Source organism: Phacochoerus africanus, chromosome 15 (genome assembly GCF_016906955.1).
Source record: "Phacochoerus africanus isolate WHEZ1 chromosome 15, ROS_Pafr_v1, whole genome shotgun sequence".
In the NCBI taxonomy this organism is placed as follows: domain Eukaryota; kingdom Metazoa; phylum Chordata; class Mammalia; order Artiodactyla; family Suidae; genus Phacochoerus; species Phacochoerus africanus.
In genome coordinates this window covers 15347199-15374414 of record NC_062558.1, presented here as the reverse complement: position 1 = coordinate 15374414, position 27216 = coordinate 15347199, and the positions used below count along the sequence as shown (strand labels likewise).

The 27216-nt window shown below is 37.2% G+C and overlaps 1 protein-coding gene across 1 annotated transcript; it reads left to right on the top strand.

Annotated features, from left to right (window-relative positions):
• The first annotated feature begins 16218 nt into the window (after positions 1-16218).
• On the top strand, positions 16219-26860 carry LOC125116338 (disintegrin and metalloproteinase domain-containing protein 25-like). Its single transcript, XM_047761477.1, has 2 exons — positions 16219-18345; positions 26735-26860. Exons 1-2 carry the CDS (start codon positions 16219-16221, stop codon positions 26858-26860), a joined length of 2253 nt encoding a protein of 750 aa, XP_047617433.1.
• Positions 26861-27216: the final 356 nt, after the last annotated feature.

Sequence of the window (27216 nt, the reverse complement as noted above, 5' to 3'; positions counted from 1 at the left end):
TGTTTTATGAGGGAGGAGAAAGATAGCAATCTATCACTTCAGAGTTGGTGACATTACCTAGAGGTATGGTCAGTTTTTCTGGCTCTTATTTCTTCTGCTTCTGAGATTCTTAATAATCTCTTCATGTTTTCTGATTCTTTCTTCTGCCTGATGAAATCTTCTGCAGGTCTTCTTTACTGATGTTTAAATTTTCGTTTGTTGTAGTTTTCAGCTCATGGTTTTTTAAATATTTATGTATTTGTTTATATATTTAAGATTGTGTGTCTGTATTGATAGACATAGTGACTTTTTGTACAGATATGATTTGGTCAGGGTTGTGATAATCCTGATAATCCTCTTCAGCCAGTGAGGCTTCTATCTTTTGTTGGTAATTTCTTCTTCTTCTTCTTCTTCTTCTTTTTTTTTTTTTTTTTGGTCTTTTTAGGGCTGCACCTGTGGCATATGGAGGTTCCCAGGTTAGAGATCAAATTGGAGCTGTTGCCACTGGCCTACACCACAGCCATAGCAACAGCAGAACTGAGTCGTGTCTGCAACCTACAGCACAGCTCACAGTAATGTGGGATCCTTAACCCACTGAGAGAGGCCAGGGATCAAACCCATGTCCTCATGAGTGCTAGTCAGATTCATTTCTGCTGAGTCATAATGGAAACTCCTTGTTGGTAAATTTGATTTTAGCTTGGGAACGTTTCAAATCTGCAGCATCTCATACTCTGATTGCAGTAGAGTGTTTGAACCTTAGCATATGTAAGGCCTTTTAGATAACGTTGTGATGAGTGTGGATCCTGGGAGACTTGCTGCCTCTTTTGCAGGTCTCTTTGTTTACCTCTTGTTTGGTCTATCATTTTTCTTCTTGCTATGAGATTCATGGAGTTTGTAGCCCACTTTTACACACTTGCCTCCAAAACCTCCATTATTTTCAACAATGCCCTTATTCATGTACATTTCAATTTTGTGTACAGATAAAGTCAGTCTTCTGTGACAGAGCTCTCCCTGGGACCTGGCTCTCCCCTGGCAGTACATCTGGCCACTCCATAGGAGTTGCAGGTGTAGACAGCATATGTGTCAAATGGCATCCCCTTACTACACGTTGATGTGAGATAGAATGGTAAACCATGCTCATCTTAGCTTGTGTCTCCTGGCATAGAACACTGGCTTTACAAGTGAAATGGGTCAAGGAAAACTGAGGATCAGTGTCCTAGGACTGAACAAAACTCTCACCCTTTGAATGACAGCGGGGTGATTAAAATTATTCATGCCCATATAATATGTAAATTCCAAATAGGAAAAGGAATAGCAAAGTCTGAGGTATAGTCTTGCTCAAGTGAAACCACAGTACTAGACTGGGAGCTTAGGACTGAATGAATTCCTTCTGTTAACCAGATCTGTGCTGAATAGAGGAAATGAAACTGACCTGGGGGAAGGGATTATATTATAGATTAAATGCCATAGTTTTTCCTGCATCTACACAATTAAGCAGACAGGATTGAATAAATGTTTCTGCAGTTTCTTCACGGCTTTAGATCAATTTCCAGAGATTTTAATTTTTTAAATTTTCATAAATTAAGTGGCTATTGCATTAAGGAGAGGGTCTTACCCTACATCTTTACGCAATCACTCCAGAATTCCCACTCACCTGACAGTTTAAAGAGGAAAAAGCTACTAGATATCTAGACCCATTATAAAGCTATAGGAATTACAATAATAGATGAGGATGAGTGAAATGATGAGGCACAATGCATTTTCAATATCTAGTGTTGGTCATTGATATCTACGTGGAAATGATGCATCTTTACCTCTACCTTACATTGTACATGAAAGTCAATACCAGATGGATTTAAGTTCTCAGTGTCAAAGGAAAATCAAACTATCAAATGCATAGAGAGAAAGGACCACAGAGTAGGCAACTTTACTTGAAATATAACAAAATTGAAAGTATAAACCTTACTTCTAAATAGAACAGTAAAAATAAATGTGCCAGCTCTTCGATATTTCCTCCCATTCAATAGATGGTATTTTCACTTTGTCACTGGTTTCATTTGCTGTGCAAAAGTTTTATGTTTAATTAGGTCCCATTTCTCAATTTTTTTTAATTTGCTTTAGGAGACAGATCCAATAAAAAATATTGCTACAATTTATGTTAATGAATAGTCTGCCTCTGCTTTCCTCTAGGAATGTTATGATTTCTAGTCTTACATTTAGGTCTTTAATCCCTTTTTATTTTATTTTTGAATATGGTATGAGGAAATGCTCTGATTTCATTCTTTTATATATAGCTGTTCAGTTTTCCCAGCACCACTTATTAAAGAGACTGTCTTTTTTCCACTGCATTCTCTTGCCTCTTCTCTCACAGAATAACTGACTTATAAGAAGGGGTCATTTATGGGCTCCTTTTCTGTTCAATTGATCTATGTGTCTGTCTTGGTGCCAGTACCATACTATTTTGATTGCTGTAGCTTTGTAGTAGAGATGAAATCAGAAAGCAGGATACCTCCAGTTTTGTTATCCTTTCTCAGGATTGTTTTGGCTACTTGGGGTCTTTTCTGTTCCCATACAAATTTTAGAATTATTTGTACTAGTTCTGTGGAAAATACCATTTGTATTTTGATAGGCATTTCACTGAATCTGCAGATTGCTTTTTGGTGTATTGTCATTTTAACAATATTAATTCTTCCAATCCATGACAGTGGGGCAACTTTCCATTTCTGTTCTTTTCAATTTCTTTCATCAGTATCTTATAGTTTTCAGAGTACAGGTCTTTTGTCTCTTTAAGTGCATTTATTCCTAGGTATTTTCTTCTTTTTGATACAATCACAAATGGGACTGTTTCCTAATTACTCTATCTGAAAGTTTGTTCCTGGTGTACAGATATGCAACAGATTCCTGAATCCAAATTCTGTATCCTGTAGCTTTTCTGAATTTATTCACTGGGGTGGCATCTTTAGGATTTCCTATTTATAGTATCATGTCTTCTTTAAACAGTGACAGTTTTACATCTTCCTTTCCAATTTGGATTCCTTTTATTTCTTTTTATTTTCCAATTGCTGTGGTTAGGGCTTCTAATACCATGGGAATAAAAGTGGTGAGAGTGAGCACCCTTGTCTTATTCCTGATCTTAAAGGAAATTTTTCAGCTTTTCACAATTGAGTATGATATTAGCCATGGGATTGTCACATTTGGCCTTTTACATAGTGGTTGTACCAATTTACATTCCCATCAATAGTGTAAAGGGTTCCCTTTTGTCCACACCCTCTCCAGCAGCTACTGTTTGTAGACATTTTGGACCAGTGTGAGGTGGTACCTCACTGTAGTTTTGATTTGCACTTCTGTGGTAATCAGCGATACCAAGCATCTTTTCATGTGTTTTTTTTGGCCATTGGGCTATCTTCTTTGAAGATATGTCTATGTAGATATTCTGTCCATTTTTTTTTGTCTTTTTGCTATTTCTTTGGGCCGCTCCCACGGCATATGGAGGTTCCCAGGCTAGGAGTTGAATCGGAGCTGTAGCCACCGGCCTACGCCAGAGCCACAGCAACTCAGGATCCGAGCCGCGTCTGCGACCTACACCACAGCTCACGGCAACGCCGGATCGTTAACCCACTGAGCAAGGGCAGGGACCGAACCCGCAACCTCACGGTTCCTAGTCGGATTCGTTAACCACTGAGCCACGACGGGAACTCCTCTGTCCATTTTTTGATAGGGTTGTTTGTTTTTTGACACTGAGCTGCATACGTTGTTCATATATTTTCAGAGATTAATCCCTTGTCAGTCACTTCATTTGCAGAGATTTTCTTCCATTCTATGGGTTGTCTTTTCACTTTATGATTTCCTTTGCTATGCAAAAGCTTTTAAGTTTAATTTGGTCCCATTTGTTTACTTTTGTTTCTGTTTTGCTTATCCTAGGAGGTGGATCCAAAAAGATATTGCTACAATTTATGTCAAGGAGTCTTCCACATCTGTTTTCCTGCAGGAGTTTTATAGTATACAGTTTTACATTAAGGTTTTTAAACCATTTTGAGTTTATTTTTGTGTGTGATATTAAAGAGTGTTTTACTTTTATTCTTTACATGGAGCTGTCCAGTTTTACCAGCACAGCTGATTGAAGAGACTGTCTTTTATCCACTGTATATTCTTGCTCCCTTAGTCAGAAATTAGATGACCCTAGGTATGTGGGTTTATTTCTGGGCTTTCCATCCTATTCCATTGATCTATATTTCTGTTTTTGTGACAATACTCTGCTGTTTTGAAGACTGGAGCTTTGTAATATATTCTGAAGTCAGGAAGCCTGATTGCTCCAGTTCCACTTTTCTTCCTCAGGATTGCTTTGGCTATTCATGGCCTTTTGTATTTCCACACAAATTTTAAAATTTTTTGTCCTAGTTTTGTGAAAAATGCCATTGGTAAATTGAAAGGGATAGCATGGATTGCCTTGGGTAGTAGAGTCATTTAGACAACATTGATTCTTCCAATCTAAGAGAATGGCATATCTATCTGTTTATCTTCAGTTTCTTTCATCAGTGTCTATAGTTTTCAAAATACAGGTCTTTTGCCTCCTTGGGTAGCTTTATTTCTAGGTGTTTTACTCTTTTTGGAACAATGGTAAATAGGATTGTTTCCTGAATTTCTCTTTCTGATCTTTTGTTGTTAGTGCATAGAAATGCTAGAGATTTCTGTATATTAATCTTGTATCCTCAACTTTACTGAATTCACTGATGAGATCTAGCAGTTTTCTGATCTCATCTTTAGGGGTTTTTATGTACAATATCATGTCATCTGCAAAGAGCAACAGGTTTTTTTCTTCTTTTCCAATTTTGATTCCTTTTATTTATTTTTCTTCTCTGATTGTGGTGGAGAGGACTTCTAAAACCATGTTGAATAAAAGTGGGGAGAGTGGTATCTTTATGCATCTCTGAGCAGCTACAGTTACCCACTGCTGAGAAATCCACTGATAGCCTAAAGAAGTTCATTTCTATTTTGCAGTCTGCACACCTCTGCCCCTACCCAGCAAAATCAAAGAATTCTTTGATTTTGATACTTTGATTTGGTACTTTCATTACAATGTACCTTAAAAAAAGTCTTTTTCATTAAAATAATAGTGTGATCTATTAGCTTCTTGGACATAGATCTCCAATTATATCCAGGTATAGGAAGATTTCAGCAATTACTATTTGAACTAAATTTTCTATCCTCTTCTCTCTTCACCTTCCTGAATCAATATTATTTAGACATTTTTTCTCTCACTTGAGTCCCACAGATAATGCAGGCTTTCTTCACTCATTTTTATTCTTTACACTTTGTTCTCTTGGAACTGTTATTTGAAAGTTCCTATTCTCTAACCCACTTATTCTATCTTCCTTTTTCTCTATTCTACCACAGTGCTCTGCATTCCATCTCATTCACTGAATTCCTCAGTTTCTGAATTTGTTTGGCTCTTTATTAGCATTTTTTTCTTTTTTAATTTTATTTTTTGGTAAAGAACTCATTCCGTTCATTTACATTTTCCTAATTCCATTGAACTGTCTAAGTTTCTTATAACTCACTGAGTTTCCTCAATATATAGTTGTTTTTGATTTTTTAACAGCTACATTTCAGTATCCCATGTTTTGGGCTCAGTTGTTGGAGATTTATTGACATTGTTGGTGTTGGCACATTTCCTTTCGTTATTAAATTTCTTGTTCTAACATCCACACCCAAATGAACATACAAGGAGACTGCCATACAGTGTGGTGAATGAGGGCTCAGTACCTGGAGCTTTAGGGATGCCCATACCATTTTCCACATTCTACATGAACCTTTCAACCTTCTCTGTGGGGTAGTTTGCCACTGGCGCTGCCAGGCACCTTAGCCCATTTCAATGTCACCCTGAGGAGAAAAAGGTGGCTCAGGCTGAGTTCCTCCTTCTCCACTGAGTCCAAACTAATCCTTATCCCACTTCTATGATGTGTAAGAATCTTCTCTCAGACTGAATTTCTACAAATTTTCTCTCATCTGTTGTGTTTCTCATCATTATGTTTTTGTCACAGTCAGTAATTTCTGGGGTTTTTTTTCCCTTGACCAATGTGAGTGGAGACATGGAAGGTTTGCCAATCTCATGGATAAGCAATCCATACCAAGATCTTGGATGTTTACTGCATGATGCAATAAAAAGCAAGAGTCTTCCTGGGTCCAGAGTGAGGAGGAACTTTAGCCAGTTGCCATGGTCTTTAGAATGGAAAAGTCTTATTGCTAAGCAGTTTAATCTGGAGCTTAATCAACTAAGAGATAAAAGGCAAGAAATTTTTATTGCCCTTTGCCAGGTAATGTTTCAAATAAAAACATCTTTATTCTTAGACATAAGAATAAACTATCATAAAGCTATAGCAATAAAATATCATGGGAATTATTAATTCTACCTCTGGTAAGTCAAGAATTTAATTTTGAAGGGGAGAAGTACTAGAATTTGCATACATGAAGACATATACCCAGCAATCAAATACAGTATGATTCTCTGCCAAATGATCAGAACTAAAGGAGGATCTATGTCCTTTATTCTGCTGTTATGTCCTATTCTGCTCTATTTTACGTTTTTTAATGGGTTGTTACTCATAGCTTGGAAAACACTAAATTAGGCTATAAATAAGAGAGAGAGAGAAGGTGATAATTAAAATACAGAGACAGCTGAATTTGATGAAGCTGTGGGGGGATGAAAGGAATTTATAAAAGTTTGATATATGGCAGTCTGTATCTAAGTTACTGTACTATTATGGCACCATATCACATTATTACTGAAAATGTTACATTCCGTCCAGATGTTATCCTGAGAGTCAGTGTATAAATTAATATTATAAGGACAAATGTAGTCAGCCTCAAATATTCTTGGAGTTAATTTTCCTATTGCATGCTCTCAAGCTGAGGTCTTAAAAATAAATCTGACCAATTTAAATTGGTTCATTTCACTTTTTTGGTTCATTTCACTCTTAATAATTCTTGTCACAATACATACTATATAATAATTACCAAATACATATCAAGACATCAAGAACAAATCATGACAATAAGATTTTACTCAAAATTTAGAAGTAGAAATTATGAGGATTTTTATTCACAAATTAGACACTGGTGTCCGCAAAGATTTCATTTAGGGATATTCTGTTCTTATGGAGTCTTAGCATTTTGTGAAATACCCTCCTCTTTGGTACTAGAAAAGTACACAAATATCTGAGGATCTCAAGTCACTTTAATTATGAAGATACTGTTCAGCCTAAAACAAGCCCCCAACCAATTATCTGCAACAATCAATAAAGGACAAAAATATCTAATTTTGTATTAAACATGCACAAAGAAAACTTGGCTTTATGATTTAAAGAACCATTAGTTAAACTTAATAACTACTTGTGAAATAAAGACAGTAGATTTCTCAGCTGACAGTCTATATGTTAATGAGAAAATACAGATGTCATAATAGTTATTTATAACTATAAACTTAATAAACAATGTGGGCAACAAAGCTCGATGTACTAAAAACATGTTGGAGTAAATATCAGTTCATGATTTCATTTTGTAGACTGAAGTATACCAGGTACCTCAACTACCAATTTGCAGTTCACCTTTTACTCATTAATTAGTATAAATGTACACTGTGATTCATTTCCCCAGCAGTTTTCATAGGTTTTTATAGGAGTGAGAAAGTAAGGAAAAATGATTGAACTACTTGGGTTGAGGCTCTTAGCCAACAGCGATGGAAGTGATGTAGCCTAGAACTAGTGATGTAGGCTAGAGATAAAAGATAAAATAAAGGGAACTCAAAAAGGGGGAAACAATAAAAATTATTCTCGTCCTTTATAAATTTTAGGAGTTCTGATTAAGAATAAAGTAGCCTGTTGAGAGTCCAGAAACCAGGCACAGACTACTGGCCCTACCCATTGCCTCCCTCACCCTGAAAACACACTGAGCATCCCTGGGATAGCAGCCTGCTCACAACAAAGAAAGAGAGAGCAAATAATCAAACTCCTACACCAAAAATAAAGAGTAACTCCCACAAAAAAAAAAAAATACAAAGAGGTGTTCTTGCTCAGAAGTAGCCTTACAAGACTACAGTTTGGCTTCCCCAAATGCGCAGAAAAAGAAAAGCATAAAAAAGCTCAGAAACCATTCCCTGCTAAAAGAACAGGAGAATTCACCTAAAGCAGTCAACAATGAAACAGACCTCTGCAGTCTGACAGACAATGAGTTCAAAAGGGAGACAGTGAAAATACTGAATATCTAGGAATTAACAGAAGACACAAACAGTAATGCAGATTCCCTTAGAAAGGAACTATAAAATTTAAGAAGGAGTCAAGAAAAGCTAGAAAACTCATTTTCAGGGATGCAAACTGAGCTAAAGGCAATAAAGACCAGAATGAATAATGCAGAGGAACGAATTAGCAACATGGAAGATAGAATAATGAAAATCACCCAATCAGGACAGCAGACAGAAAATCAAATGAATAAACATGAAAGCAATATCAGAGATCTATGGGATAATATAAAGTGGGCCAATATATGCATAATACGAATTCCAGAAGAAGAAAAATAAAAGAGGCTTGAAAATATATTTGAAGAAATTATGTATGAAAATTTTCCAAATCTAAAGGAAACTGCTATCAAGATACAGTAAACACAAAAGGCCCCAAACAAGTCGAACCCAAACAGGCCCACACCAAGACATATTATAATAAAAATGGCAAAAGTTAAAGAGAGGATCCTAAGGGCAGCAAGAAAAAACAAAGCATTAATTATAAGGGAACCCCCATAAGGCAATCAGCTGATTTCTCTACAGAAACACTACAGGCCAGAAGGGAGTGGCAAGATATATTTAAAGTGCTGAAAGGAAAAAAAATTTGCAACCTAGAATACTCTATCCAGTAAGAATATCATTTAAAACAGAAGGGGAAATAAAGAATTTCTCCAACAAACAAAAGCTAAAAGAGTACTAAACCCTTTCTGAAAGAAATTCTAAAACGGCTTCTCTTAAAAAAAAAAAAAAAAAGGTGAGAAGAAATAGAATGGAGGAAACCACAATGGGTTTCAAAATAAATAAATAAGACATCAAAATCTTACAATATGGAGAGGGAAAATAAGAAAATATAGATTCTTTTTTTAAATTTTTTAAAAAAATTTTAAATGATGTGTTTGAGCCCATATGGCTATCGCTAAAGCAAGAAGATATAGGAAGGAGTTAACATGCTTAAAAAACAGGGCAATCACAAATCAAAAACCAAACATCACATTCACAAAAACTGAAAAGAAAAGTACTCAAGCATAAAATAAATGGAAATCATTCAACCAAAAAAAAAAAAGGGAAGGAAGAAAAGGGAAACAAAGAATCAACTGTAAAACAAGGTCTAAAATGGCAGTAATTATTTATCAATAATCACCTTAAATATCAATAGACTGAGTGCTCCAATCAAAAGACACAGAGTGGCAGACTGGATAAAAAAGCAAAAACCTACAATCTGCTGCCTTCAAGAGACTCATCTTAGGGCAAAGGACACATATAGATTCAAAGTGAAAAGATGGGAAAAGATACTTCATGCCAATGGACCAGACAGAAAAACAGGAGTTGCAACACTCATATCAGACAAAATACATTTTAAAAGGAAGGCCATAAATAAAGACAAAGAAGGACACTATTTAATGGTAAAAGGATTCATTCAAGAAGAGGACATTACAATCGTATATATATATATATATATATATATATATATATATATATATATTCCCCTAATATAGGAGCACCCAGATACCCACGAGAAATACTAACAGACATAAAAGGAGAAGTTGATGGAAATACAATCATAGGAGGAGACTTTAACACACCACTCACATCAATGGACAGATCCTCTAGACAGAAAATCAATAAGGCAACTGAGATCTTAAATGACACAATAGAAAAGATAGACCTAATCAAAATTTTCAGGACATTACATCCAAAAAAATTCAGAATATACCTTATTCTCAAGTGCACATGGAACATTCTCGATCACATACTGGAGCACAAAGCTAACCTCAACAGATTTAAGAGTATAGGAATTATTTCAAGTAACATCTCTGACCACAATGGCATGAAACTAGAAATCAACCATGGGAAAAGAAATGAAAAAAACACACCTCATGGAGACTAAACAACATGCTACTAAAAAACAAATGGGGGGAGTTCCCGTCATGGCTGAGTGGTTAAGGAATCTGACTAGGAACCATGATGTTGTGGGTTTGGTCCCTGGCCTTGCTCAGTGGGTTAAGGATCCAGCGTGTCCGTGAGCTGTGGTGTAGGTCACAGATGTGGCTCGGATCCTGGGTTGCTGTGGTGCTGGCGTAGGCCGGAGGCTGCAGCTCCGATTAGAACCCCTGTCCTGGGAACCTCCATATGCCATGGGAGCAGCCCTAGAAAAGATAAAAAGTAAAAATGAAAAACAAATGGGTCAATGAGAAAATCAAGAAAGAAATTTGCAAATACCTTGAGACAAATGATAATGAAGACAGAACCACACCAAATTTATGGGAGCCACAAAAGCAGTGCTCAGAGGGAAGTTCATAGCGATACAGCCTCTCCTCAAAAAAGAAGGAAGCTCTCAAATTGACAACTTAACCCACCACCTAAATGAATTAGAAAAAGAAGAACAAACAAAACCTAAAGTCAGCAGAAGGAAGGAAATCATAAAGACCAAAGAGGAGATCAATAAAATAGAGATTCAAAAAACAATAGGAAAAAAATCAATAAAACCAAGAGCTGGCTCTTTGAAAAGGTAAACAAAATGGACAAATTTCTAGCCAGACTCAGCAAGGAGAGGAGAGAAAAAGCCCAAATAAACAAAATAAATGAAAATAGAGAAATCACAATGGATACTACAGAAATACAAAAACCCGTGCACGAATACTATGAACAATTATATGCCAACAAATTTGATAACCTAGAAGAAATGGACAATTCTGTAGAGACTTAGAGCCTGCCAAAACTGAACCAAGAAGAAATAGACCGGCGGAACAGACCGATTGCTAAAAATGAAATTGAATATGTCATAAAAATACTCCCTACAAATAAAAGTCCAGGACCAGATGGCTTCACAGGTGAAGTCTACCAAACATACAGAGAGGAACTTATACCCACCCTCCTTAAACTTTTCCAAGAGGTTAAAAAAGAAAGAACACTTTTAAAGACATTCTATGACACCACCATCACCCTAATTCCAAAACCAGACAAAGATACCATCAAAAAGAAAACTATAGGCCAATGTCTTTGATGAATATAGACGCAAAAATTCCAAACAAATTTTAGCCAACCGAATCCAACAACATGTCAAAAAGATCATACACCACGACCAGGTGGGATTCATCCCAGGTGTATAAGGATGGTCCAACATACACAAATCAATCAACATCATACACCACATTAGCAGAAGATAAGTCAAAAACCACATGATCATCTCAAAAGATTCAGAAAAAGCATTCGACAGAGTCCAACATCCATTTATGATCAAAACTCTCACCAAAGTGGGTAAAGAGGGAACATACCTTAACATAACCAAAGCCATTTATGACAAACCCACAGCAAATATAATACTCAATGGAGAAAAGCTGAAAGCCCTCCCACTAAAATCTGGAACAAGACAAGGATGCCCACTCTCACCACTGCTGTTCAACATAGTATTGGAAGTCCTAGCCACAGCAATCAAACAAACAAAAGAAATAAAAAGATAGGAAAAGAAGGGGTAAAATTGTCACTGTATGCAGATGACATGGTACTATATAGAGAAATCCCTAAGGACTCAACCCAAAAACTACTTGAACTGATCAATAATTTCAGCAAAGTAGCAGGATATAAGATTAACATTCAGGAATCAGTTGCATTTCTGTATACTAACAATGAAATATTAGAAAAGAAACAAAAAATAAAATACCTTTTAAAATTGCCCCTCAAAAAAATCAAATACCTTGGAATAGACCTGACCAAGGAGGTGAAAGACTTATGGGCTGAGAACTATAAAACATTAATCAAGGAAGTTAAAGAGGAATCAAAGAAATGGAAAGATATTCCATGCTCCTGGGTTGCAAAAGTTAATAGTGTAAAAATGGCCATGCTACCCAGAGCAACCTGCAGATTCAATGCAATCCCTATCAAATTACCCATGACATTTTTCTCAGAACTAGAACAAACAATCCAAAAATTCATATGGAACCACAAAAAAACCCAGAATCACCAAAGCAATTCTGAGGAACAAAAACCAAGCAGGAGGCATAACTCTCCCAGACTTCAGGCAATATTACAAAGGCACAGTCATCAAGACAGTGTGTACTGGTACCAAAACAGACATACAGACCAATGGAACAGAACAGAGAACACAGAAATAAACCCAGACACTGATGGTCAATTAATCTTTGACAAAGGAGGCAAGAACATAAAATGGGAAAAAGACAAGTCTTTTTAGCAAGTATTGCTGGGAAACCTGGACAGCTGCATGCAAATCAACGAAACACACCCTCACACCATGCACGAAAATAAACTCAAGTTGGCTTAAAGACTTAAATGTAAGACAAGACACCGTCAAACTCCTGGAAGAGAACGCAGTCTAAACATTCTCTGACATCAGCCTTGCAAATGTTTTCTCAGGTCAGTCTCCCAAAGTAGTAGAAATAAAAGCAAAAATAAACCAATGGGACCTAATCAAACTGACAAGCTTTTGCACAGCAAAGGAAACCATAAAAACAAGAAAAAGACAACTTTCAGAATGGGAGAAAATAGTTTCAAATGATGCAACTGACAAGGGCTTAATCCCAAAATATACAAGCAACTTATACAACTCAACAGCAAAGCAAAGAAGCCAACAACCCAATGGAAAAAATAAGCAAAAGACATTTCTCCAAAAAAAGATATACAGATGGCTAACAAACATGAAAAAAATGCTCAACATCCCTGATTATTAGAGAAATGCCATTCAAAACTACCATGAGATACCACCTCTTACCTGTCAGAATGGCCATCATTAATAATAAGTCCACAACTAACAAATTCTGGAGAGGGTGTGGAGAAAGGGAACCCTCCTGGACTGTTGGTGGGAATGTAAATTGCTACAACCACTATGGAAAACAGTATGGAGGTACCTTAGAAATCTATACATAGAACTACCATATGACCTAGCAATCCCACTCTTGGGCATATATCCGGACAAAACTTTCCTTAAAAAAGACACATGCACCCACATGTTCACTGCAACACTATTCACAATAGCCAAGACATGGAAACAACCCAAATGTCCATCAACAGACGATTGGATTAGGAAGATGTTGGATATATACACAATGGAATACTACTCAGCCATAAAAAAGAATGGCATAATGCCATTTGCAGCAACGTGGATGGAACTAGAGACTCTCATACTGAGTGAAGTAAGTCAGAAAGAGAAAGTCACACACCATATGATGTCACATATCTGGAATCTAATACATGGCACAAAGGAACCTTTCCACAGAAAAGAAAATCATGAACTTGGAGAAGAGACTTGTGGTTGCCAAGGGGGAAGGGGAGGGAGTGGGATGGACTGGGAGTCTGGGGTTAACAAATGCAGACTGTTGCCTTTGGAATGGATGGGCAATGAGATCCTGCTGTATAGCACTGGGAACTATATCTAATTACTTCTGATGTACCTATACATGTGTGCATACCAGGTCAACATGCTGTACAGTAGAAAATTGACAGAACACTGTAGACCATCTATAATGAAAAAATTTTAATTTAAAAAATTAAAATTTTAAAAAAGAAGGGGTTAATGATTTAATACGTAAGAGTTACGTCATGGCCAAAGATGAATGGCTAACCACTGTTGAAAATGAGCCCTAAAATTAAACTAGATATTGTTCACTCACTCCATAAACTCAGAAGGTGGGTAAGATTATTGCTAGATAATCCATTAGTAAATCAAATGCCCAATTTTTGAGGTTTGTGTAGTATTGATTTGAGAATTGGTTTAAGAGTAAGAAAGTAGGAGTTCCCATCATGGCTCAGTGGTTAACCCGACTAGTATCCATGAGGATGAGGGTTCAATCCCTGCCTGGCCTTCCTCAGTGGGTTAAAAATCCAGCATTGCCATGAGCTGTGGTATAGGTCACAGATGTGGCTGGGATCCTGCATTGCTGTGGCTGTGGCCTAGGCTGGCAGCTACAGCTACAATTCGACCCCTAGCCTGAGAACCCTCCATGTGCCCCAGGTGTGCCCTAAAAAAAGACCAAAAAAAAAAGTAACATAAATAGTGGTCTAAAGAAATGGCTAACTGATTATAGTTTTGGAAGTGGCTTTAGTAACCAAAGCAAGTTATAACCAGACGCTCCACATACCATAGTCTGCATAGTATATGGAGATCCTGAGAATGGAAGTCTTCCTCTCTGCTGGGCCAGACACTGTCAACTTAACCAGCTGACTTGCACATTTAGTAGAATTAAATAAGAATAAGAAGCATACCATGAAGAATTGTGGGTATACAGGACATTGTTCTTGCTTTAATGAAATGACAGTTCCATAAATGACAGAAAAATGCTTCCAGAAAAAAGGAAGTCAAGAAACATTACTTTTTTAAAAAAAGATTTTAAGCAGAACTCACTAAAACAGGGTCTAGTAGATGATAAGTTCCTAATCAGGCATATTTCATTTTTATAATACCTAGGAAGGGAAGTAAATTTGATCACTGTATTAGAATCCTCATAGCAGACTTAATTTTCTGTGATTTTTCAACTAGGCCAAGGGTTCTCACTTGAAACAATCTCACTACTTTAATAATCTGATAAAGACAGTGGATATTTTGCTAGATAAATAAATGTAAGCATTTTATATATAAAAATACTGAAGGCAATTAAAAAATCCCTACTGTGTATTTTACCCCAACCACTCTGTCCAAATTAGACCTCTAAACAACTGAATTACCTTGTCTTGCATATTCACTTCCCAAATGTATAGTATCATGTTGGCACATAATGTGTTTTTCAAAAGTTTTATTCAAACAAAAAAAAAGCAGAAATCAGTACTGCCAGCCAGTCATGGTTCTAGATTTCATGCTAACAAATATCTGATAACACATTTATATTATTGAGAAATTTTCGTGTGTGTGTGTGTGTTTCATTTATGAAATAAATACATAAGGTTAAGGTTGACCTGAGGAACTAGTCACCTAGCAATCCTATAAATGTGGGCACTTTGATGTCTTTGCCACTCTGAGATAATACTACTTTCCTCAAAGCTTTCCACCATTCTTTTAGGATTCACTGCTCTCCTTTGCATTTCGGAAGGATCTTTATTTTGTCTTCAGTACATTCCCAACTGTAACTGTTAGTCTTTCAGCTACACTGATTTTCTTCCATTGTATATGGCCAGAGGTTTTTAAATGTTGTTCTTCTTAAGAGCATAATAAAATGTAAATACTTCTGAGTATCATCCATCAACAACCCAATATAGGCCCCTTCCAAAACCACCTTGGTCTACTGACTACTGAACTGAGTACCATTACAGTAGATTCTCAGAGGTGTGAAAGACAGTGATGTTTGACCCCCACAATTTCACAGGTTTACATCAAGACTAGTGCAGGGGAGTCAAGATAAGTAATAACTTGTCAAGTAGAAGTATATTATATGGACAATGAGAAAAAATATATGTGAATAATATTTACATCTCTCCTGAATAATGTGATTAAATCTTCATTTGTAAGTAAAAGGAAGACCTACATTTTGTTATTTATAAACAATCCAGATGTGTAATACAAGACTCCTTTATCAGAATATGACAAATGTTCATCTTTCTATTAAGACACTTTGTTTTACATATTTATTGTGGAAATGTTTGCACATACGTATAGAGAATGCTATCATGAACCACTATGTGTCCTTCATCTAGGTTCAACAAGTGTCATCCTAGGCCAATACTGTTCCTTTGGACAATCACATTCTCCCTCTGTCTCACTGTTACTTAATAGTGAATGCAACGCAAGACATTAAACTATTTCTTAAGCCAAACACTTACCTATTTTAATCCAGAACCTCTTTCTGCTCTACCTTGGTTTGCTCAAATTCCCACCTCTATCTCTATTTTTTCTTTTAGTGCTGCTGCTTCAATGGCGTGACTCTGCCAGAGAATAGATTAAAGGTCAGTGCTGAACTCAACCAGATCAGAGGAAGAAGACAAAACAGTGATGTATTTTTGTTCTCCCCTATTTTTTTTTACCAATGGCTAATTATGATGGGTCCATAATAGCTGTGGGTGACTTCCTGGTGTATATGAAGATCCCCCTCCTGCTGCTCTGGCTGAAAGTATTTCTCTTCCTTCCTGGATGGTCCCAGATTGGACACTCCCAAAGACATGGTCCCCCAGAAGTGGTTATACCCTTGAAGGTAACAAACACTGGCAGGGATGTGAAGTCTCATGGCTGGCTCTCTTACAGACTGTACTTTGGGGGCAAGATATATGTTATTCACATAAAGGTCAAGAAGCATTTTTTGTCCAAAAACCTCCCAGTGTTCACCTACACAGATCAGGGTGCTCTCCTGGAGGACCACCCTTTTATTCAGAACGACTGTTATTATCATGGTTATGTGGAGGGGGACCCAGAATCTCTGGTTTCCCTCAATACCTGTTTAGGGGGTTTTCAAGGAATGTTACAGACAAATGACACTGTTTATAAAGTTGAGCCCAAAAGGCTTTCTACAACATTTGAACATCTAGTATATAAGATGGACAATGAAGAAACAGAATTTCCACCCATGAGCTGTGGATTAACAGATGAAGAAATAGAACAACAAGTGACATTTCAGGAGAGTGTTAATTCTACTTTGATGCAAAGTGGATATGAAGGCTGGTGGACCCACAGGCGTTTTCTTGAAGTGGCAGTGGTCGTAGACCACACTCGCTATCTTCATCACCAAAGGAATACCTCACTTGTACAGAATGAAGTATGCTTTATTTTCCATGGAATAAGTGACTTATTAAAATCATTGGATATTGATGTGTTTTTAATGGGAATAGAGGTATGGACTGAAGAAAGCTATGTTTCATTACACAGCATAGGAGATGGCCTGAATGGATTTTGCAAATGGAAGAGAAGGGGCTTTAATACTCGTTTGCCCCATGATGTTGCACATATTTTTGTGAAAAAGAATTTTGGTACCAATGTTGGCTTAGCCTTTGTTGGAACAGTATGTAAAACTCATACAAACTGTGGAATTGATAGTTTTCTGAATGGCGACATAACTGATTCAGCATATATTGTGTCACACGAGATTGGTCATAATTTGGGTATGGGGCATGATGATACCAAAACCTGTGGATGTGGAAGAAGCAAATGCATAATGTTTCCATATAAAGCAACAACAACTAAATTCAGCAACTGCAGTTATGTGAACTACTGGAACCGTATTGCCCAAAAACCTTGTGTGTACACTTCACCAGATCCACAGAAAGTCTTCATGATTAAAGGCTGTGGGAACAGAGTGGTTGATGAAGGAGAGCAGTGTGACTGTGGTTCCAGATATATGTGTGAAAAGGACCCCTGCTGTCAGTCAGACTGCACTCTGACAGCTGGGGCTGACTGTGCTTTTGGACTTTGCTGTGAGGAATGCTCATTCATGCCAGCAGGCTCCATGTGTAGAAAAGAGGAAAATGAATGTGATCTTCCAGAATGGTGCAATGGGACATCACATCAGTGTCCAGAAGATGTGTATATGCAGGATGGGACCTCCTGCACAGGTGGCGGCTACTGCTATGAAAAGAGATGCAATAACCACAATGAACAGTGTAGGAAAATCTTTGGCAAACAGGCCAGGAGTGCAGATCAGAGTTGTTACAGGGAAATGAATACCCGAGGAGACCGTTTTGGTAACTGCGGTCTCAAGGCTACTAAATACGTACAATGTAACATCTCAGATATCCTCTGTGGGAGGCTTCAGTGTGAGAATGTGACAGAAATTCCCCTCCTGAGAGATCATTCTACTGTGCACTGGACTCACTTCAATGGAGTCACCTGCTGGGGTACAGACCACCATTTGGGGATGACCTTACCTGATGTTGGTGAAGTGAAGGATGGCACAGAGTGTGGTGCAGGACATGTCTGCATCCAAAGGAAGTGTGTCCATATGTCCCTCTGGGAAAGTGCTTGTTCACCTGAGACATGCAATATGAGTGGGGTCTGCAACAACCGACATCACTGCCACTGCAACTCTGAATGGGCCCCACCCAAATGCCTGCTAAAAGGCAGTGGAGGTAGTGTTGATAGTGGCCCACCCCCTGGCAAAAATGAAAAGGTAGAAAGAAAGAGTAACCTGTTACCACTTTGGTTGATTCTATTTTTTGTTTTACTAGTAAGTCTGTTACTTTTAATTTTTATGAGAAGAACTTAAAAAGGTGATAAGGCAGAGAAGATTGTTCCGACCTAAGACAGAAGAGAAGAATATTAAGACTTCACTGGAAGATCAAACGCAGAGTATTACAACTATGCCTAAGGAAGAAACGCAAAATACACCAGCTAACTAATCAAATGAGAAAGAAAACCAACAATTCCAATTTCAAAAGAAAATAGCAAAGCCTGATGATCTTCCCCATGTATTAAGTTTTACTCTCCTCGCAGTACAAATGTTAACAGCATGTGTCCTAGATTACTGACAGAAAATCTCAACTTTTTTATCACTGGGGACCATAAACAGCCATTAAACAACAAAATATACTAATCCCTAGCCTATTTCTACTTCCCATCATTTTAAGCAGTTTTAGTGGTTAATTTTCATGAGATTATTATCTTTGTGTTTCTTGAGCAAAGACACAGTTTCTGGATGGCGTGTGTGTGTGTGTGTGTGTGTGTGTGTGTGTGTGTGTGTGTGTGTGTTTCTTTTTACAGCCACACCTGCAGCATATGGAAGTTTTCAGCCTAGGGGTCCAATCAGAGCTACACTTGCAGCCTATACAACAGCCACAGCAATGCCAGATCTGAGCCATGTCTGCAACCTATGACGCAGCTTTTGGCAACACCAGATCCTTAACCCACTGACCAAGGCCAGGGACCAAACTCACATTTTCACAGAGACTATGTCAGGTTCTTAACCTGTTGAGCTACAATGGGAACTACTTTTGTGTGTTTTGATTTGCTGTTTCTCAAGCCCAAACATCCTTCCCCCTTTGAACTCTGCCTTGTCCCACAAGGAATGGGAGCCTACAAATGGCAATTCCTATTTGCTGTTTCGCTCCCTATTACTTTCTCCCATTGGGGGGAACTAGAAGGAGATGAAACATGAGGAATCATTTGATTGGTGTTCATGTCGGTGTTGCCTCATTAACAGCTTTTACCTTGGCATCAACGCTAAATTTCTGCTGTATGTATATATTTGGTTACATCCAGAAGCAACGATACTATCAGCCTCAGGTATACTGGCACTGCTACCAAGCATCTTACCCTCACGGTTTTGAGTCCCACATCTGAATCTTCACCAAACCCCTGAGGTCCCACAACCAGACTGGTTAAACCCTCTCCTCAGGGATCAGATACTAGCTTCAAGGGACCTACTGCAAAGGTGTAGGTTCCAATACCACCACCTCTTCCCTTGGATTTCTAGTCCTAGAAACCATAGTTATGTCTTCAGTTGTTAACTTGTCATTATCTAGGTGTTGTGGTTTCTCTTTTTGTGACTGAACTCTAATAGATACAGCACTTATTCTGATATAATGGAGAACACGAGGAAGAGCCTGACATCAGAGTGTTTTCAATTTTTCACACATTGCTATGTCCCCATCTTGGGGACATGATTTACACTTAGATAGAATTCCATAAAAACTTGAAAAGAGAGGAAAATAATAATCGCCACTCAACTCTTTTGTAACTTTACCTATAAAACAGGATAAAGATAAAATTTAAAAGACAGCTACAATTCTATGTAGGATATATAAATCCTGGTTGTCAATGTTTCTACTAAGGGAAAAAAAAACTTACACAATCCAATTATATTTTAAGAACTATATTTTAACACATCAGGAAGCTAAGGAAGCAAAGCAGAGTAGATAAATTAAAACTTCAGGCTGGGAAAATAATATTTCAGAATTGAAAGTTCAAAACATTGAGTCTTGCCAGTCATTTCTTCCATTGAACACTTCATGATGCTGTATGTGAACTGAGCCTTAGGTTTGGTCCAGTTGAGAGGACTGTCCTGAAGGAAGAAATCCCCAATTCTTTTAGTTACTACACAGGTCTAGGGTCATAAATTAGACATTGAGGGGCCTCTAATCCCAATAATTTTTTCCCCAAGTCACATTTGCAAAATTGGAGAGCTTCACTGCATGCTAGTGAGCTAGTCTGAAATACTGCAAAATCACGCTATATTCTGGACAGAAGACATGGTAAAAGGAGTCTTTTCTCAAGCATGTGATCCATCTCTATGATATACTTATCTGGTATTCACACTGCATGTGGCAAGAGGTTGGAGAGCTGTGTTATAGACCTCTAGGTGATAGAGATTAACCCCCACCATCTTTCAGAGCTGAGAAAATAAATGGACATAAAAGTCACAATTGAAAGTCTAGCAGGCTCAGCCTGAGCAATATAAGAAAAGAAGAATTTGTCCAAGATTCACTAAAAACCCACTCACTTCTGACCAAGCACAATTCATGACTGGACTTAGGTATCAGCTCTTCAGTCTGTCTTCCTCACAGAGGAAAGAAAACACTCTCTAGAGCAGTGACTTGCAGCTACGTTTCATACACATTGAAACATTACCTGAAGATGGTAAAACATTACCATATATGACAAAAATCAAAATTTATAAACAATTACTCAGAAAAAAGGAAGGAAATAAAAGGAGAAACTATAAGTAGTGACAAGAAGATCCAGACAGTGGAGAAAGAGTACATGAAAAAAATACCTGTGATTAATAAATTTTAAAACAGATGAAAAATATACAAATATAAGAACAAACTTTGAATATCCTCAGTGAGATGGAATCTACACAAGAATTTCAAATGCAAACTTCAAAACTAAAATGTACAATATACAATAAGAATTCAGTGTATGGTTTGGACATATTCCATTACAGAATTACTTAACTGGAAGACAAGTCAATGGGAAAATCCTATACTAAGGTACACAGAAAAACAAAAGCAAAAAAAAAATGTGGCTAAGAAATATATGGAATATATTAAAAGTTCTAATATTCCTAGAGATCTAGAGAAGTCAAAAAGAGGGAGGTGAATAGAAATAATATTCAACTGCTTCTGGATGGAAATGTTTTTTAAAGAGAGGAAAGATATCACCCTACTACCTCAGAGTGGGTTCTTTAACTTCCATAGGCATAGTCAATTCTTTTTCTTGTTTCTTTTCTTCAGATTGTGAGACTCTTCATCATTTACCTTCAAATAAATTATTCTGGTTCTTCTGCCTGCTGAAATCTGCTGACATGCTCTACCATTTTTTTAAATTTTGATTATTAACTTTTTCAGTTCAAGATCTTCCATTTGGTCTTCTTATATATTCATTTTTTTTAAATTATATGCCTTTACTGATATTCAGAATGGTCTTTTATCAGCTAGTATTTGGTCAAAATGTACTTGCTCCCCTTGAGCCAATGAGGCTTCTACCCTTTTTTAACGAATTTCACAGTGGACTGAGAATGTTTCAAGTCTGCAGAATACCATACTCTGATTGATACTGAGTTATTCCTAATGCATGTGAAGAGCCTTCTAGAATGCTTATGAGTGTGATCCCAGGAGGCCTTTTTTTTTTTTTTTTTTGGCTCTCTTTTTCCCTAGTCTCTTTGTTAAACTTCTAGGAACTGCGATGTTTGCTGCTATTAGGTTCATGAAATTGGCAGCCCACTCTCAATTGCTTGGCACCAAAATCTCCACTTTGGAACTATAACCTTGTTCATGAATTTCTCCATTCTGTGTACCAAAGTCAGACTCCACAAGCAGAATGCTACCTATGACCTGGCTCATCCCTGGCAGAATGTCTGTGCTACTACAAAGGAGCTGTAGGTATAGATAATACATGTCCTTAACAGAGCAACTTCCCCACTCCACAAAGTGATGTGAGAGGAAGATGGCAGACTGCAGTCTTCTTAGCTTGCACCTCCTGGCATAGAGCAGCTGGTGGACAAGCCAAGTGCATCAAAGAAAACTGGAGACTTACTATTGCAGGACTGTTTTTCCTGAGACATAACTCCCATCCCCTGAGTCAAATTTGGGTGATTAAAATCATACATGCTCACATAAAATATAAATTCCAAAACAGGAAGCCATGGGAGGAACAGGTGAAAGATCTGTCCCTACGTGGGTGAAACCCTAGCATCAGACTAGGAATTCAGGGTTGAATGAACCTTCTGTATTAGCCATTGTCTGTCCAGAATAAAGAAAGTGACAGATGGGGTGGAGGGGATCGCATTATAGGTCAAACGCCACAGTTACCTTCAGCTTTTACCAATATTTAGAAGAATTGTTTGGATAAATGTCTATCCACTTTTTGTATGGCCTAAGATCAATTTCCAGAGACAATGATTTTTTTCTTCATCAGTTAAATGACCATTGCACCAAGGAGAGGTCTCATCTAGATCTTCAAACAATCACTTTACAATTCCCACTTAGCTCACAATTGAAGAAGAGAAAAACAGTAGCAGATATTGAAGCCAAACAAACATTTCAACAGTTTCTGTTTATCAGTGATATCCATGAGGAAACAATGTATCTTTATGTCTATTTCACACTGCAGTGGACCCTCAAGCAATTTCTTAAACTGGTAGTGGTGGTAGATCAATTGATATGTTATCGCAACTCTTCAAGTATGCCCTGCAAACAATGACATAGGTAATCTTTTAAAAATGCTGGATGGGAGTTCCCGACGTGGCGCAGTGGTTAACGAATCCAACTAGGAACCACGAAGTTGCGGGTTAGATCCCTGGCCTTGCTCAGTGGGTTAACGATCCGGCGTTGCCGTGAGCTGTGGTGTAGGTCGCAGACGCGGCTCGGATCCTGAGTTGCTGTGGCTCTGGCGTAGGCTGGTGGCTACAGCTCTGATTAGACCCCTAGCCTGGGAACCTCCACATGCCACCCCAAGAAATGGCGAAAAGACAAAAAAAAAAAATGCTGGATGATTTTGTGATTTTAACTGGAATTGAGATCTGGACTGGGAAAAAAAACCAATTCCAACATACACCAAATGATATCTCCTGGGGGAATTCTTGCCGTTTGAAAAAAAGTCAGTGGATCTGGAAGGTATTATTAAAAGAGCAATAAAATCAGGCAGAAAACGAGAAATACCATGTAAATCTCTTCTGGGTATAGAGTTCTATTACTGAATTTTAAAAAAAAAAGAAAAAAGGGGACACAACCTTCTGATAGTATAAAACAAACATCAAAACATTAAAAAAATTCTTATCATCAACATGAACATAGATAAAAAACAAATGTAACCCTTGGTGAGGTCTTACCAAACACTGTGCTCTATGTGGAGCCACTTATTAAAATCTTTTCATTTAATCTTCACTATTGGAAGGCAATTTGGTTTCACCATTTGCATGGAGAGACCTAAGGTCTTAAAAGGTTTTTCACTCCTTCCTAAGTCATGTATTTACTTAGGTAAGAGCATTAAAATACCTGATTCCAAACCCTAAGCATTTATTCACTGTCTATCACTTTTTTAAATAAAGAACTGTAACACTGGCTTAAAAAAATCTAAGCTTAAAAAAAAAAGTAAAACTATGGGAAATTAGAAGAAAAAAATAATAAAAAAGCAAATACTAATGAAATAGATGCTAAATAAACAGAAAAGAGATAATCAATAGGATGGAAATATATTCCTTTAAAAAAACACAATAGGCAAACCTCCAGATATATGGATGAAAAAGAGATAAAACCACCAGTAAAAACATTAGTAGTGAAGAAATGTAATATTGCTATATATACAGCATAGCAGATCTTTAAAACATGATAAATAAATGCTATGAAAAAACAACCAAGAAACTTACATGTAATGTGTCATTTTAGGTAAAAATATAAAAGAATAGTATCAATTTGTAAAGATAAAAATTAATTGACAAAATGAAATTCATATTAGATGTATTATTTTCCCTACATTTTCTGCAAAGAAAGCAGTTCCCAAAGGTAAAGTGGTGAGTATAAAATGTTAAGGAACAGATCTCAGCTATTAATAAACATGAAGAAATTATTTTATCAAATAAAACTAGAGAAAAAGATATTCAAATAACATATGGGTCTGATAAAAATTTGGATAAGACCAATACAAGAAAGAAAGATATTTCACTTATAGAGATCAATACAAAAATCACAATAAATACATCAAATTCAGCAAAAATAAGGAAATAACATTTTCATAAGTAGAAAAGGAAAAATAACATTTTCATAAAGTAGGGTTTATTTCGAAAGGCAAGGGTAGCTTAAAACCAGAAATACCATAAAGCATAATTTTTTTACTGGGTTTTAGGAAACAAAACATATTCATTCCAATAGACACAGAGAAAGAATTAAGTAACACTTAAGCTCTATTGACAATAAAAAGAATTTCTTAGCCAAGCAGGAATAAAAGGAAACTTTCCTAACCTGATAATAAATACCACTGAGAAGCTGATAATTGAATATTCTTTAAAATAAATTTTTTAGACATATTCATGATGAAATCAGGAATAATCAACATTGCTCTATATCACCACTTATGTTAACTTTTTATTTAAGGACCTAGACAAACTAAATAAATTGAGTAGTAAAAACTATGGAAAAGAAAAACAAATATTAAAAACTGCCATTAAGTGTAGCTTATATGAATTTCTACATAAAAACTCAAATTCTAAAAGCTAAATTTAGAAAATACAAAATGTGTTAAATAAAGAATTCTTACAAATCATTATAAATGACAATCATAAATTGGTTTCTCGGAGTTCCCATTGTGGCTCAGCGGTTAGCAAACCCAACTAGCATCCATGAGTACACAGGTTTGATCCCTGGCCTCGCTCAGTGCATTAAGGATCTGGCACTGCCGTGAGCTGTGGTGTAAGTCGAAGACACAGCTAGGATCTGTTGTTGCTCTGGCTGTGGTATAGGCCAGCAGCTACGGCTCCAATTGGACCCCTAGCTTGGGAACATCCATATGCCACAGGTGTGGACCTAAAAAGACAAAAAAAAAGAAAAAGGAAAAAAAAAGAAGAAAAGAAAAAGAAATTGCCACACGGATGGAACTAGAGAATCTCATACTGAGTGAAATGAGCCAGAAAGACAAAGACAAATACCATATGATATCACTCATAACTGGAATCTAATATCCAGCACAAATGAACATCTCCTCAGAAAAGAAAATCATGGACTTGGAGAAGAGACTTGTGGCTGCCTGATGGGAGGGGGAGGGAGTGGGAGGGATCGGGAGCTTGGGCTTATCAGACACAATTTAGAATAGATTTACAAGGAGATCCTGCTGAGTAGCATTGAGAACTTTGTCTAGATACTCATGTTGCAACAGAAGAAAGGGTGGGGGAAAAAATGTAATTGTAATGTATACATGTAAGGATAACCTGACCTCCTTGCTGTACAGTGGGAAAATTAAAAAAATTATAAAAAAAATAAATTAATTAATTAACCCAATGATTTCTGGGTTCACATGATCTGGGAAATATTTAGTATTAAATTAATATTTGGAATTAAAATTAATTTGTTGGTTTAATTACTACAGACATGTCATTAGAGTCATCAGCATTAAGTATATTTGTACCCATCTTTGCTAAAAGTCAAATAAGATCTTATTATCTCTGTTATTTGTCAGCAAGAAAATAACTTGGTATGAATTTTTATAAGCAATTTAAATAAATGAGGTAAGAATTTTGTAAAAAAAAAAAAGAAATTGCCAATAATCTGTACAGTATTTTGCCACCTATATACAATTTAAAATATGCAGAACAAGTCTATATAGTTTCTGGATACATAACAGTGTATCAGGAATGGTAGCACTCCAAATCACTATCAAAGTCTTAGTACCAGTTACTTTTAAAAAGGCAGAACACAAGTGTGATTCAGTGAAGTAGGGTAAGGTCAGGTAAGGTGCTCTGGAAATTCAGCCATCTCTAACTTATATTTGTTTTTAAAAACATGAAGCAATGTGGGAAAATGTAAAATTTTAATGGAAATGTATGAGATGAATGTTTTACATAAAATCTCCATATTCATTTTCTGATAAGTTGAAATGTTGCTCTTTTGTTTTGTTTTGCTTTGCTTTGCTTTTTAGGGCCGCACCTGCGGTATATGGAGGTTCCCAGGCTAGAGGTCCAATCAGATCTATAGATGCCGGCCTACATCATAGCCACATCAGATCTGAGTCGCATCTGCGACCTACACCACTGCCTGTGGCAACGCCAGATCCTTAACCCACTGAGCCAGGCCAGGGATGGAACCTGCAACCTCATGGTTCCTAGCTGGATTCATTTCCACCGCGCCACCACAGGAACTCCCGAAATGTTTCATAATTTTTTTAAAAGAGTATTCTACTGGCGTTTCAAGTAATTATTTGACCATGGTCAGAAGGCACTGTGATTTTAAAACAATTCATTTGCCATCAATCCTGCCTCAGTTGTGAAATTACAGAAACTTCTCTAATACATTAAAAGAGAATATTTAGTACTGGGGAAGTTACAAAATTTCCAGAAAGGTATGGAGAAAGCGATTCTAAGCGCGAGTCTGAAGTGACTCGCACACTACTTTTCTGTCACAATCATGAAGCTGGGTGTATTAGGCAGAATTCTGAGAAACAGTACCAACGGGAGATACGATATAAGTGAACCAGAAAGAAGAGACCATTATCTAGAGACAGAGACACTGACGAGTGGAGTACTTGAACTCTTTTGAGGGAGGCCTACCTTCAGGGTGGAACACAAGCAGCGACTCCTCTCAGCCCTCGGCCTGCCAGTTTCCCCCGGAAGTTAAGCATCTCGCTCCCGCAGGCTCCCGCTCGCAGATGGCAAAGTGCGGGACTGATCACGTGGGTACGGGGGCTGAGAAGGCCCCAAATCTGCGATGCGCAAACTGGGAAAAGGAAGGGGGAGCAAGAGAGCCTCTCTGGTAGGTGTAACTTCCAGTTGGGAGCCCAGCCGGCTTGAGAACCGAGAAGAGCTGATCATTTCAGTTCCCCTTTGTAATTAGGATTCCCACAAAAACAAAATTCAAGGAGTTCTCCTGTGGTGCAGCGGGTTCATGATCCGGAG